Source organism: Taudactylus pleione, unplaced genomic scaffold (assembly GCF_031769625.1).
Source record: "Taudactylus pleione unplaced genomic scaffold, aTauple2 ptg000652l, whole genome shotgun sequence".
Lineage (NCBI taxonomy): Eukaryota > Metazoa > Chordata > Amphibia > Anura > Myobatrachidae > Taudactylus > Taudactylus pleione.
The window spans coordinates 3,715,743-3,729,700 of NW_028285054.1; the positions used below are offsets into that span (position 1 = coordinate 3,715,743).

The window sequence follows — 13,958 nt, forward strand, 5'->3', positions numbered from 1 at the left end:
AATGAACATTAGGTGGGATCTTGCATATTGTGAGACAAATTGTTTACTTTATGTGAATTACTGGTGTTCCCAGCACCACACTACATTCACTGTCATTTCACAAATAAAAATAAGAAGAGGTTTTATACAAAGATCTTTTTGGAGACTGACTGAACCATATACTAATGAATATGACGAAAACCAAAATGAGCAGTCAATGAACCTTTAGTGGTTTTAACGTTAACAATTTCTCAAGTCAACAGTGTAAGCTATACTCTACTAGAAGGACTGTTTAGCGCGCATGGAGGCTAGATGATGAGGATACAGCTGCAGTATACTAGTCCTGTGTATAATGCATTACTCTACTCACATCTTACTGGATAAGTGTGTAAAAGAAAAAAATAAGTCTTGCTTAATTTTATTTTGGATGCAAACCAGCAGGCTCTTAATGAATTTTGAGTTTTTGAAAATCAAATATCTGTCACCAATAATATATATACTGCTTGTATAAATATTCAACCCCCTGAGCTGTGGAAGCTCCAAGTTTACACAGATGAAAGATATTACCCTAACGAATGGCTTTCAAGTAGTCTCTACCGGTGAATCATTAAAAAAAAAAAAAAGAAAAAAAAAAAAAAAAAAGAAGGGGTTTGGCGGCGGTTTCTATTCTGTTCTAAACCCCGGGGGTTTGGTGGCACTTTTGCAGCGGTTTCTAAATGACAGCCCTGTTCTATTCTATTATTTGTTTTGACTGTGGTTTAGCGGCGGTTTTGCCATCTTCAGATTTACTAAGGCCAAAACCGCTGCAAAACTGCCATCAAAACACATTTTAGAATAGAACAGGGCTGTCATTTAGAAACCACTGCAAAACCGCCACCAAACCCCCGGGGTTTAGAACAGAATAGAACCAGCTGTCAAACAGCCGGTGTTTAGAACCCTCCGCTTAGTAAAATTTGCCCACTGAATCTGAAGGGCGGCTGTAAAATGATGAACAACAAGAACACTAAAGTGTAGATTTACTAAAGTTTCTAAAAATTAAAAGTGCTGGCATGTATAATGCCCACAGCAACCAGATTCTAGCTATCATGTCTTTACTGCACTCTAGAAAATGATAGACAGAACCTGATGAAGGGGGACTTGTGATGGGAGCCACAGAGAGGCAATCTGCCACTGTGGAGGAGCTACAGAGCTCAGTGTCTGAGACTGGGGTGAAGGTGCACCAGTCAGAACTTCTTAACAGTGAAGTATGGGGAGTGCCAACATCATGTGGGGATGCTTTTCCTCAGCGAGGACTGGGCATCTTGTTAAAATTTAAGGACCAATGGATGGTGAATAGCACAGGGAGATACTACAAGACAATCTGCTTCAGTATGTTAGAAAACAAAAACTTGGGAGAAAGTTCACCTTTCAGCAGGACAATGATCCAAAGTAGAGGACCAAAGCAACACTGTCGTGGTTGGACAACAAAAATGACATGGCCACAGTAGAACTTTCACAAAGTCCACATCTCAATCCAATTGAGAAGCTGTGGCTCCATTTGGCAATTGCAGTCCACAAGCGTCAACCAACCAACCTGAAATACTTGGAGCAAATCCGCAAGGAAAAATGTGCAAAAATCACTCCCAGACAGTGTGCAAACCTGGTAAAAATGTACCAGACAGACGTACAGCTGTTATTGCAGCACAAGGTGGTTCTACCAAGTACTAGTCTGCAGGGGTTGAATACTTATGCAAGCAGCATTTTTCTGTCTTTATTTTTTTTTTTTTTAAAGTCTACAAACAAAACATGAATTAGAAGATTGAAAATTGACTGCAAGAGCCTACTGGTCTACAATAAAATACTATCTGGAACAATCCAAGTGCCATTTGTAATTCAGACATATCTGTTGACTTTCTACCTGTTGAATACGTATGCAAGCCACTGTACGTGACTGTTCAGACTGACAAGTCTTTGCTCACCTTCTCTATTCAGTCCTCTTGTATTGGATGCAGACTTCTTTGGTGTTTTTCTCCTTCGATTGGCTCCCACTGAATTACATTTTGTGCCTCTCCTAGAAGCACGAGTTCTGTGACCCCTTCCCTTGAATAAAGAGGCAAAGCCACATATTAAGGAAGTATGAGTGAAAAAAAACAAACAACATTTTTGCATTAAATATTTTTATTAGAGATGTGCGGGTTCGGTTCTACTCGGTTACGTTCGAACATGAAAAACGAGTTGTATTGGCTATCGGCTGTTGTGTTTTGGATAGCTAATAAGATAAATCTCCAAACTTGCGCTAATTTGGCGAAAAGAACAGTAGAACCAAACCCGCACATCTCATGTAATTTTATAATATATATATATATTATATACACGTACGGTTACTGCACTCTCCTTCGGGACTGGAGGGGGAGGAGCCAGCATCGGCTGTTAGCTCTGCTGAATTACACCCCTGGAGGAGGAGTTTCTCAACCACCCTCCCCTGTTTGAGAACACTTCTTTCCACAGAAAGCCCACCAGAAGTAACAGCCTCTCTTTCCCGGTGAAGCGCCATTACAAAACGAGAGCTGACATAATAGATTGAAGCGCGGACACCGTGACTACCCATGTCCAGATAACTACAGCCACAGAAGACATTCCTGTCAGGAATCAGGCTTGTGCACTGCTCTCCAGATATACACAGGATATTGTGATATTTACATACAGATATGTATATATAATATCTAGGAGTTGGCTGCTTGTGTGAGGGTGATCGACAGTGGTTTCTTGTACCTGCCACCATTCTGTTATTTCTACGATAGTCAGATTAACATATTCTCTGCTAGTCAGGCTGTAATATTCTGGTTGACAAGTTGAGAGTGGTAACTGTACCTGTAAACAGATATTCCTGAGCTAGTCAGACTGTCAGTCAGTTATCCATTTCAAATTCAGAGATCTTGTCTGCCCCTCCGAGCTTTACCAAGGTTATGGAGGTGACAGTGGCTCACCTATCCTTAGGAGTAACCGTAATTCCCTATCTCAACAATGTTCTCAAAAAGGCTCAGTCAGCAGACATTCTTCAGGGTCATGTCTTCCTCACTCACCATACTCTGTTGACTCGGGTGGATTGTCAACTTTTAAAAGTATAGCCTAGCGCCATCACAAAGACTGCTATACCTGTGGATGATCTTCGACACATCATCCAAATGTGCCTCTTTTAAAGATTGTCTTGGCCTTCAAGGTGATCCAGTTCAGAAAGTTCCAAGTTTGGGAGCTCCAGTTGTACCTACTTTTCAAAGTGGAACTTTATTACCTTCACTTGTCCAGGACCATTCATCTATCCCTCCTCTGGTGGCAGAAATCTAACCACCTTCAAGTTGGTCACCCAATCTCAATTAGCGATTGGATCTTAGGGACGATAGACGCCTGTCTCAGAGGCTGAGACACATTAGTTCATGAAAATCTATTTCAGGCACGTTGGAAGCAGCAGAAGGCAATACTGCCAATCAACGTCCTGGAACTCAGGGCACTCTTCAATGCCTTGATATCGGTGAATCACCATCTTCGGGGGTGTACACTAAAGGTTAATTCGGACAATGCCACAGCAGTGGCGTACATCAATCGTCAGGGGGGTATGAAGTGTCCCATAGCCATGAAGGAGATGGTTCACACCCTTAAGTTGGCAGAACGTCATGTTCCGGATAGAATGGCTTTATTCATTCCTGGGGTCCAAAATTGGGAGGCAAATTATCTCAGTCACCAGGAGCTTCACCCCAGAGAATGGGCTGCTCATCCGGAAGAATTCCAGGCTCCGGTGGAACGATGTGGTCTTACAGAACTCAATCTAATGACATCCTGCTTAAATCACAAAGTTCCGCAATACTGTTCCAGTACAAGGAGTCCGGCAGCGGATGCTCTAACTCTGCAATGGTCTTTTCATCTGGATTACCTATTCCCACAGTTTCCTCTTCTGCCTAGAGTACTAAAATGCATCAAGAGGGAACATGTGACTGTGATCCTTGTGGCTCTGAATTGGCCATGTCAAGCGTGGTTCTCCGATCTTCGAGGTCTCGTCATAGACGTGCATTGCCTCAGTTGCCCTTTAAGCTATTTTGCCTTCTGTTATTTCTTCAGGAAGTTCTCTGGAAGCAGGGTCGAGTCTTGTATCTTTGAAGTACAGGTTCTCTTTCAGAAACGCTTTAAACGCTTAGCCTTACCTACTGCTATTCAGATTTCCATACAGGGGGTTCTTCATATTCAGCACCCATTCCTTCCTCCCACGGCATTGTGGGACTTGAATCTTGTTTTGCAGTTATTGCAATAGGACAGATTCGGACCACTCGACTTGGTGGACCTTAAGTACCTGACCTGAAAGACTGTTTTTCTCCTAGCCATCTTCTCGGCCCGGAGAGTCTCGGAGTTTGTTGTCTTATATTGTCATCCTCTCTTCCTCACTTTTCATGATGATAGGATTTTAGATGACTGTTTTTGCCAAAAGTGGTCTCAAAATTTCACTTAAACCAAACTATTGTTATAAACTATTCTGGTCCTCCCTAGTCGGGATTCATAGGTCAAAGTCTTTGGATGTGGTACGTGTTCTGCGTATACAGGTTTCACATAATTCATCGTGACGGAAGACTGATGCATTGTTCATTATTTGCTATTCTTTCAAGAAGGGATGACAAGTTTCCAAGCAGACTGTTGCAGGATCCATGAAGTTATCGGACAGGCTTAAATAGGCTCACGGTCAACCAGTACTTACCAAGGTTTCTACTCATTCTACTAGGTCGGTGGGCTCGCCACGGGGCCTTGACAGCTCAGCTCTTTGAGACAGTCATCTGGTCTTCCCTACATATCTTTTTCAAATTTTATCATCTGACACCTTTGAATCTAAAGGAGGCCAGCTTTGGGCGCAGAGTGCTGCGTTCATCCACAGCACGCTCTCTCCCGTGAGGACTGCTTTGGGACGTCCCCAGTGTTACTCCAGTGTATGAAGGAGAAAACAGGGGTTTTGTACTTACCAGTAAAATTCCTTTCTCCTAAACAATGGGAAACACTGGAAGCCCTCCCTGCTCTGCTGTGTTTAGTGTGTATGGTTATGTTTGAGCTTGGCTGTGTATATGTTGTTTGACCTTTTGGTCAGTTAGTTGAGGGCACTTCCTCCTGTTCTCTCTCCTCCTGTCTCTGCTTGGCTTTGTTAGAATAAATCTGATGTCAGGTGGGTTTTGGACGGGGAAGAGTCAAGCCAAAATCTCTCAAGATTTAAAGAGCCAGGCTCCACACACCACATTCAATACCCCCCCCCCCCCAATGTCTCCCATGGATTCGGAGAAAGGGAATTAAGTGGCAAGTACAAAAATCCTGTTAACAAATTATTCCCAAGTAACACAGGGGATTATATGGCACGCACATGGAGTGATTTTGAGACAAAGGATGTAGTGCTGTTATGCTGCTCCGGCGCACCACGCACACTTACGCAATATCGTGTAGACTGAGCCAACAACGCAACGTGGTGCATTTTCTCCTCATCATTGAGTTCCATACAGTCCTATCAGTCTAAAACTTTCTCCAGCTGAACATTAAAACATAGATTTACCTATCATACATATGAATAGCTCCATTCTGTACTCACAAGTGCATTGCTCATAGGTTCTGCTTCTACCCTTATGATGTTGGCATTCATCAGACAATCTACTGATAGACGTTCTCCACACCAGTACTTGAGGACAGGCTTGATCTGACGGCCGCTGCGGCTAGTCCCAGCAGAGCCATCTGTAAAACACCACGGATATATAAAGCGGGTATTCAGATGTTTTACTTTTAACGGGGCATGAAGAGTCAAGTTCAACTTGATTACATGGTATAAACCAACGTACACTGGAACACGTATGCGCAGCCACGACTATTCTACCAAGTCTAGATTTAAAAGGAACACATGAAATAGAACTTGCCTTATAATAGCATTCCCAATCACATATATACGTTTCAATACCCACAGATCTTAAGAGGATTTATATTTCCTTTTCCCAGCAAGCCAAATGCAATTTATAGTTCTGTATTAGCTGCTATTTGTGCTTAGCTCAATTTCAAATTAAAAATTAAGAAAAAAATACAAAAAATTAAAAACAAACACATTTTGCCCATTTTGCATCATTTGTGAGGGTACTGCATAAACAAAGTGCTTATAGTGATTTTGATGGTGGAATGTGCCCATACCAAAAAGTGATAAAATAGGCTCAGCACAGTGGTCAGCAAATCCTTAGAAGTGAAGGGGTTGAAGTACTACTTTAAATGCGGAGATATCTCCGTTTTGACGCTGTGTAGAAATCCACCAATTCGCAGTTCATGTCTGCAGAGCAAGTCTACAAAATTAGTCAAATATATTCTGCCAGCAGTAGCTTCCCCCTAACATGGTAACCTGCTGCAGAGGAGTGAGAGGGCTTGTTTAGCAATAATATGAGATATGGTAAGAACTTACCCTTGTTATCTCTATTTCTACGAAGTCCATAGGGTTCCACAGGATACCTTGGGGTATAGGTGTGACGTCAGTCGCAGGGCACCAAAGAGTTAAGCTTTCAGCCTCCCAGGATGCACTAGGTCCCCCTCCTATACCCCGCCCCCGGGCCAAGGCACCTCAGTTAGTTACCAAGCCATAGGCCGGAGGAGGAGAAGGAAGAGAGAGAACAAAGATCTGGACACATACAAGAATCACATTCTCACCAGAGGGAGACGGAAAACCGGTGACCAGAGCAAAGCCCATCTGCAGCACAGGTGCGACAGGGCGGGAGTCCTGTGGAACCCTATGGACTTCGTAGAAATAGAGATAACAAGGGTAAGTTCTTACCATATCTCATATTTTCTACTTCAGGGTCCATAGGGTATCCACAGGATACCTTGGGGATGTCCCAAAGCAGTATCCTTTAAGGGTGGGGACGCTCCTGTGCAGAATGGAGAATCCGCCGCCCGAAGGAAGCATCCTGAGAGGCGAAGGTGTCAAACCTGTAATACCTCACGAAGGTATGGACAGAAGACCACGTAGCAGCCTTGCAGATCTGAACTGCCGAGGCACCACGTCGAGCTGCCCACGAAGGACCCACAGACCTAGTGGAATGAGCCTTCAGAGAAGGAGGGACCGGTAGGCCTTCATGAAGATAAGCTTCAGAAATAGCCATACGGATCCAGGCTGCCAAAGTTTGCTTTGAAGCAGGCCAACCCTTTTTACGGAAGCCATAGAGGACAAACAAAGCGTCCGACTTCCTAAACGAAGAAGTGCGGTCAACATAAGTCCTTAAGGCCCGCACAACATCCAAAGAGGCCTCACCCACGGAAAGACCCGGTGAGTTAAAGGCCGGAACAACTATTTCCTCGTTAACATGAAACTGGGAAACAACTTTGGGAAGAAACTCGGGCCGAGTGCGGAGCACTGCCCTGTTCCCATAAAAAACCAAGAAAGGGGGTCTACAAGAAAGAGCCCCTAACTCAGAAACACGTCTGGCCGAAGCAATGGCCAGAAGGAAAACAGTCTTAGCTGTTAGCCATTTAAGATCCACTGAGCCCAGTGGTTCAAACGGCGGTCCTTGGAGAGCCCTCAGGACCACAGCCAAATCCCAAGGCGCCACAGGTGGAACAAAGGGCGGCTGAATGCGGAGAACACCCTGCATAAAGGTGCGCACATCCGGGATTGTAGCAATCCTACGGTGAAACCAGACAGATAGGGCCGAAACCTGTACCTTCAAAGAAGCAAGGCGAAGCCCATGATCTAGTCCCGCTTGCAGGAAGGCGAGAATCCGAGACAGACGAAACTCCCGCGGTGCATAACCTCTCGGTCGACACCACTGGAAGAACGTATGCCACACGCGATGGTATATCCTCGCGGAAGACGGTTTCCGAGCTCGTAACATGGTACGCACCACAGAGCTGGAAAACCCCCGGGACCTCAGCATGGCCGTCTCAACAGCCACGCCGTCAAAGACAGCCGAGTCAGGTCCGGGTGAAGGCAAGGACCCTGAGACAGAAGGTCCGGTCGTAGCGGCAACCGCAGAGGAATGTCCACGGACAGACCCCGAAGGTCTGAGAACCAGTGCCGTCTGGGCCACGCGGGAGCTATCAACAGGAGCGTCCCTCCTTCCTGTTTGAATTTCCGGATTACCCGTGGAAGAAGGGAGACCGGAGGGAACAGGTATGCGAACCGGAACGTCCACCGGACGGACAGAGCATCCACCAGAGACGCCCCTTCGTCTCTTGTGCGAGACCCGTACACCGGCAACTTGTTGTTGTGCCGGGACGCCATGAGGTCGATTTCTGGAAGACCCCACCTGTCCACCAGTAGTCGAAAAACGTCCGGGTGCAGGGACCATTCCCCCGGATGAACGTCCTGGCGACTTAGAAAGTCCGCCTCCCAATTTAGCACTCCCGGGATGAAGACCGCTGATATGGCCGGAAGATTGCGCTCCGCCCAAACCAGGATCCGAGAGACCTCTACGAGAGCCGCCCGACTGCGAGTTCCTCCTTGCCTGTTTATGTAGGCCACGGTGGTAGCGTTGTCCGACTGGACCTGCACCGGGCGACCCTGGAGAAACCGCTGTGCCTGCTGGAGAGCATTGAAGACCGCACGGAGTTCCAAGATATTTATTGGAAGCTCCGCTTCTGTCGGCGTCCACCTGCCCTGGAACAAGTGTGGACCCGAAACTGCTCCCCAGCCCCGAAGACTGGCGTCCGTTGTCAACAGGACCCAATTTGGAACCCAGAACGGACGTCCCTTGTTGAGGTGGGTCGTCTGTAACCACCACGCAAGGGACAGGCGAACCTCCTGGGTGAGCACAATCGTCTGGGACTTCAAAGACTGAGTCAGCCCGTTCCACTTGGACAGGATCAGGTGCTGCAGAGGTCTGGAATGAAACTGGGCGTATTCCACCATGTCGAACACCGACACCATGGAGCCCAGTAACCTCATCGCCGAGTGTAAGGACACCCGGCGGCTGTGCAGGCAACTGCGCACCCTTGACTGTAAAGCAGAGATCTTGTCCTCCGTCACGAAGATCCTTTGCTGTCCCGAGTCCAATAAGGCTCCAAGATGCAGAATCCTCCGAGACGGGATTAGAGTGGACTTCTGCCAGTTGATTAGCCAGCCGTGCCGTTGCAGCAGTGCAATGGTCAGGTCCAAGTGGCGTAACAGGAGCTCTGGAGATCCTGCCACCAATAACAGGTCGTCCAAATACGGCAACATGCGGACTCCCTGCAGCCGCAGAGAAGCCGCCATGACCGCCATCACCTTGGTGAAAACACGTGGTGCTGTTGCCAGGCCAAAAGGTAACGCCCGAAACTGGAAGTGGTCGCTGCGGATTGCAAACCTGAGGAATTGTTGATGGCGCCAAAGAATAGGGACATGCAGGTAAGCGTCCTGTATGTCCAATGACACCAAGTAGTCCCCAGGTTCCAGCGCCAGAATGATGGACCGTAGGGTCTCCATCCGAAACTTCGGGACCCGCAAAGACTTGTTGAGTGCTTTGAGGTTGAGAATCGGACGATATGACCCATTGGGTTTCTGTACCAAAAATAGATTTGAATAGAAACCCTGGCCCCTCTGGGAGAATGGAACCGCCACTATAACTCCAGCCTGGAGCATAGTGTGCAATACCTTCCGCAGCTCCGTAGCCTTGTTCCGGTCTGATGGGAGACCCGTGGTGAAGAAGCGAGCCGGGGGTCTGTGCCGGAAGGAGAGGGCGTATCCGTGGGAAACCACCTCCAGAACCCAAGTGTCTGTCGTAGTGGTCGACCAACACTGGGCGAACTGTAGCAGGCGGCCTCCCACCCTGGGATCCCCCAAAGGGAGGCCCGGACCGTCAGGCCGCAGGCTTGTCATCTGGCTTGGGGGCCGGACGTCTGGTACTCCATGCCTGCTTCCGGGGCTTGACCGATTTCTTAGGGCCAGCCTGTCGAGGAAACGACTGTGGTTTGGGCCTGCCCTGGGCCCTAGATGACCGAAAGGACGATGGTCCCGAACCAGAAGGAGCAGCGGCCGACGGGAGACAAGCAGATTTGGCTGCCGCCAGCGTGGCCACAATCTTATCCAGATCCGGACCGAAGAGAACTTCTCCGGTAAACGGCAACGCTTCCAGACCTTTCTTGGAATCTGCGTCCGCCTTCCAGGATCGCAGCCACAAGGTGCGACGAGCAGCTACCGCTGCTGAAGAAATTCTAGACACCAGAGTACTAATGTCTAGAGCCGCCTCGTTGATGTAGGTGGCCGAATCACGGAGATTGCCAATCAACTCCGCCTGTTCGGCCGGACAGTCGGATTCAAAAGAAGCCTCTAATGAATCCGCCCAGCGCTCCATCGCTCTGGCAACCCAGCAAATGGCCATAGCCGGCCGTGCTGCCCCCCCTGCAAGGGAATAAGCGGACTTCAGGCAGATTTCTACCTTGCGGTCCGTAGCATCCTTAAGGGAGGACATGGATGGCATCGGCAATGTGGCACTACGGACAAGACGGGTCACGTGAGAATCCACCTGTGGAGGGGATTCCCACTTCGCAAAATAATTATCTGCGAACGGATAAGCCACCGCCAGGCGTCTCTGCGGCTGGTATCTTTTGCCAGGTTGTTTCCACGCCTCCTCTAAATGGTCCACCAACTGACCCGAAAGAGGAAAGACTGTGGCATCGCCCTTCACATCTTTGAAAAAGGCATACTTAGATTTAGCCGCTGGGGGAACTTCGTCCTCAATCACCAAGGCTGTGCGGACCGCCCGAATAAGTCCAGGAATATATACTTTGGACTTAGCATCAGCGTCCTTAGTATGGAGAGGTTCCTGATCGTAAGGATCAAGAATCTCCCCATCATCAGACGTCCCTTCGTCATCCTCATAAGGAGCGGACAGAGACGCCACCGGCCTTTTATGAGGCCGCATCACAGACTCCCCTTGCAACACATCCGACAAGTGCTGTACAGAACTCGTCAGGGAGTTAACCCACGCTGGCTCCTGAGAACCCGGGAGCGGGGAAAAAGGGAGACTGTGGGGTACCACCAATTGTCGTGGGAACCCCTGCATGGGTGACGACACCACAGACTGCTGGGACAAACCCCTCGGAGTAAACGCGGGCTGCGGAGCTAACTGGCCCACTAAAGCTGTTAACGCCTGAGCGAAACAAGCCCAGGGCGGCTCCTGTACCGGTGCTGTAACCGTAATAGGCCGCGCCATGGACAAACACTGCCGGCAAAGGCCCTCCGCGCTACCCTCCCCCTCCGCTAACGGTACTTTGCACGTGGTACACTGTAGCCGGAGGGGAAAATCACTTTCAGACATGATGGCACCACGTATGTGACCTCTCTCACCAATTAAGTATTAAATAGGCGAGAGACCACCCTGCAGCACCGCACCGCAAGGGCTTTAGCAGAAGAACAGGGACAGTAATAAAGCTGACAGTTTAGAGAAGAAAAGTTACAGGCAGCAGCGCTAGCACAGTCACATACAATGCAGAGAAATAACAATTCCTGCACTAACAGCGCTGATCACTCAACTACACAGACACAGGGCCTGGTAGGACACAGCGCTGCATACACAGACCTGAGCCACAGCGGAGGAGAGGTATGCGGGGGGACCCAGACCACGATGCTTCCGTCCAGCGCTTCCAGCAGCGTTCACCATGCGTTCTGGAGAAGATGGCCGCCGAGGAGCAGAGAGGAGGCTGGCCTGGGGGAGGAGCGCTGCCACAGGACCAGTCGGCAGCATGCAGAGAGGGCTGTGTGCAGCGGGGGAGGCGCCGGCTGTGAGACAGGGAAGGCGCGCTCCCCTGGCATGCATTTAACCCCTGGGACGCCGCAGCGCTACCGCTCTGCTGCGGTCCGCTGTCCCAGGGGGTAGTGGAAGCGCAGGTTGGTCGCCTGGCTCCACGCTGCAGCCAGTCCCCAGGGAGCCCCCTGCCTGGGGACTTAGGACCATGTGATCAGCGGGGACCCACCGCGGGACCCCGCTGCTTACCTCTGTCCCCCTTGAATCCGGCCATGGTCCGGAGCATCTGGGGTCACCGCTAGCTGTGACCCCAGACGCCCACCAGCATCCCCGGATCAGTACCGGCGTTCTGGTACCGGCGGGGTGTAGGGAAGACAGCATGGACGTCAGGACTGACTGTCCATGCTGTTCATCCAGATGTGCAGCCACAGCTGCATGAAGAATAAGCTTCAGGGGCTCTTCTAGCCCCCACTCCAACAGGTGCACCCGACTCCGGCCGGGCACCAAACTAAACTGAGGTGCCTTGGCCCGGGGGCGGGGTATAGGAGGGGGACCTAGTGCATCCTGGGAGGCTGAAAGCTTAACTCTTTGGTGCCCTGCGACTGACGTCACACCTATACCCCAAGGTATCCTGTGGATACCCTATGGACCCTGAAGTAGAAATATGCAATAGAAATTGAACAAAAAAATTAAAGAAAAAAACACCACAATACATACCACTTAGCACCGATGTGCTGTTTACAGATCCACTTTTCTGGCTTTTCGCTTCGGAAACATTGCAGCGGTTTGTAATAGATTTCAATGCAATGGTACGAACACTTTTTGGCTTCCTAATTTCCACCTTCCTCTGCAGACACACATGATCATCCTCTGTATCAGGGCTACTGGGAATAGCGTTTGTGGTCGGTCTGTCATCTTTTGTTACTTCGTCATTCTTCTGAGGCATGACAGCAGGTTTACCGCCGTTGTGGTGTGTTCCGGTCCTACATTTTACAGATGGAGAAGTTCAAACACACTATTCCATAAGGCCGGAATTCCACTTTACCATCGTGAAGCTGTAGTGACTTTTATAAATAATAATAATTTGGTAGCTCTCTTGCTTGATATCACAATTTAAATCAAACCCCGGTATCTATTGCAGAACAGGAAACGTTTATGACACAACTCTTGGATTTTAGTTTCTCCGGGAAAAACATTAATATTAGTTAGTTTATTCAATATAATTAAAAATTTTTTTTTTTTTTTTTTTTTTTTTTTTAGACTGCTTTACGGGACTAATTTCTTTTGGTAGCATGGGCAAAAATACATTTTTCCATGATTTATCTTAGTGCAACTGCTGAGTTTTACCCTAAAATGTACAGGCAGATAAATAGCATTCACATGTACAATCCATAGGGTGGAAAGAAGCAGACACGCAGTCCGGGACAGGAGGACCAAAATTATTATCATGACACTTTCTTTTAGCTTTGGTGCCTGCATACATTCTGTATGAGCGTATGACCCTTACGCAATATGTACCAGTGTCATTGAAAAAGAGGCTATTTATACTTCTGTTAAATCCTCTGTGGGGGTGCTTCAATTGTTTTTGCCGGCGGCAATTCTGCTCACCCCCTCCTGTGGAGGCTAGCAGATGTGTGGCAAGTCCTGGAATTGGGTGCCCATATGGTAGTTTGGGCATCCTAACCTGGACTTTAGATGGATTTAACCAGTTTATGCGGCTACACCCTGTCTAATTGGCCACGAAGAGCACGATAATTAATGGGCACCCAAAACATTTGATTTGTAACATTAGGCGACAATTAAAGCGACATAAAAAAAAATGATAGAATTGCCCCCTATAAGTCTATTGGGGAACACTGGACATGGTGAAGAGAGAGGGGGCGAGGAGACCTAGCACTTTAAATATTAAACAGGTCCTAAGTGCCCACCCCACGTCTGTAGGAGCCTCGGATAAGTATAACTATGCCCCAAGGGACAGAAGAGAGAGAAACGGACTATAAGGAAAACAATAACGGACAACTAAACCATCAAACAAAACAAACTAGAGCGTGAAAGGAGGTCTCCCATGGACTCAAAGGATTTAATGCAAGATTAAAAACCTCTTTTCTCAGTCATCCACTAGAGGGAATGTGTAGAACAAAGAAGTGGGGGGTTTTGAACAAGACATATCGAGGAATCCCTGCTTTTAGTCTGCATACGGTAATATTTCGTAGGATCTGGACACAACCGAACAGAGATTCCCTGGCATCACCTTGTATTCCAAATAGTCATTAAGCCTTACGGATCACCAAA

The 13,958-nt window shown here is 48.2% G+C and overlaps 1 protein-coding gene across 9 annotated transcripts in view; it reads right to left on the reverse strand.

The window, feature by feature from the left end:
• MIS18BP1 (MIS18 binding protein 1) overlaps nt 1-13,958 on the reverse strand; it is a 75,490-nt gene that overhangs the window by 37,890 nt on the left and 23,642 nt on the right. For all 9 annotated transcript variants that reach the window (XM_088455312.1, XM_088455311.1, XM_088455310.1 and 6 more), the window contains 3 exons: nt 12,384-12,649; nt 5,570-5,709; nt 1,938-2,058 (listed from right to left, as the gene is read on the reverse strand). In XM_088455312.1, coding sequence (XP_088311438.1) covers nt 1,938-2,058; nt 5,570-5,709; nt 12,384-12,649 — 527 coding nt within the window. The remainder of the gene's footprint in view (nt 1-1,937; nt 2,059-5,569; nt 5,710-12,383; nt 12,650-13,958) is intronic.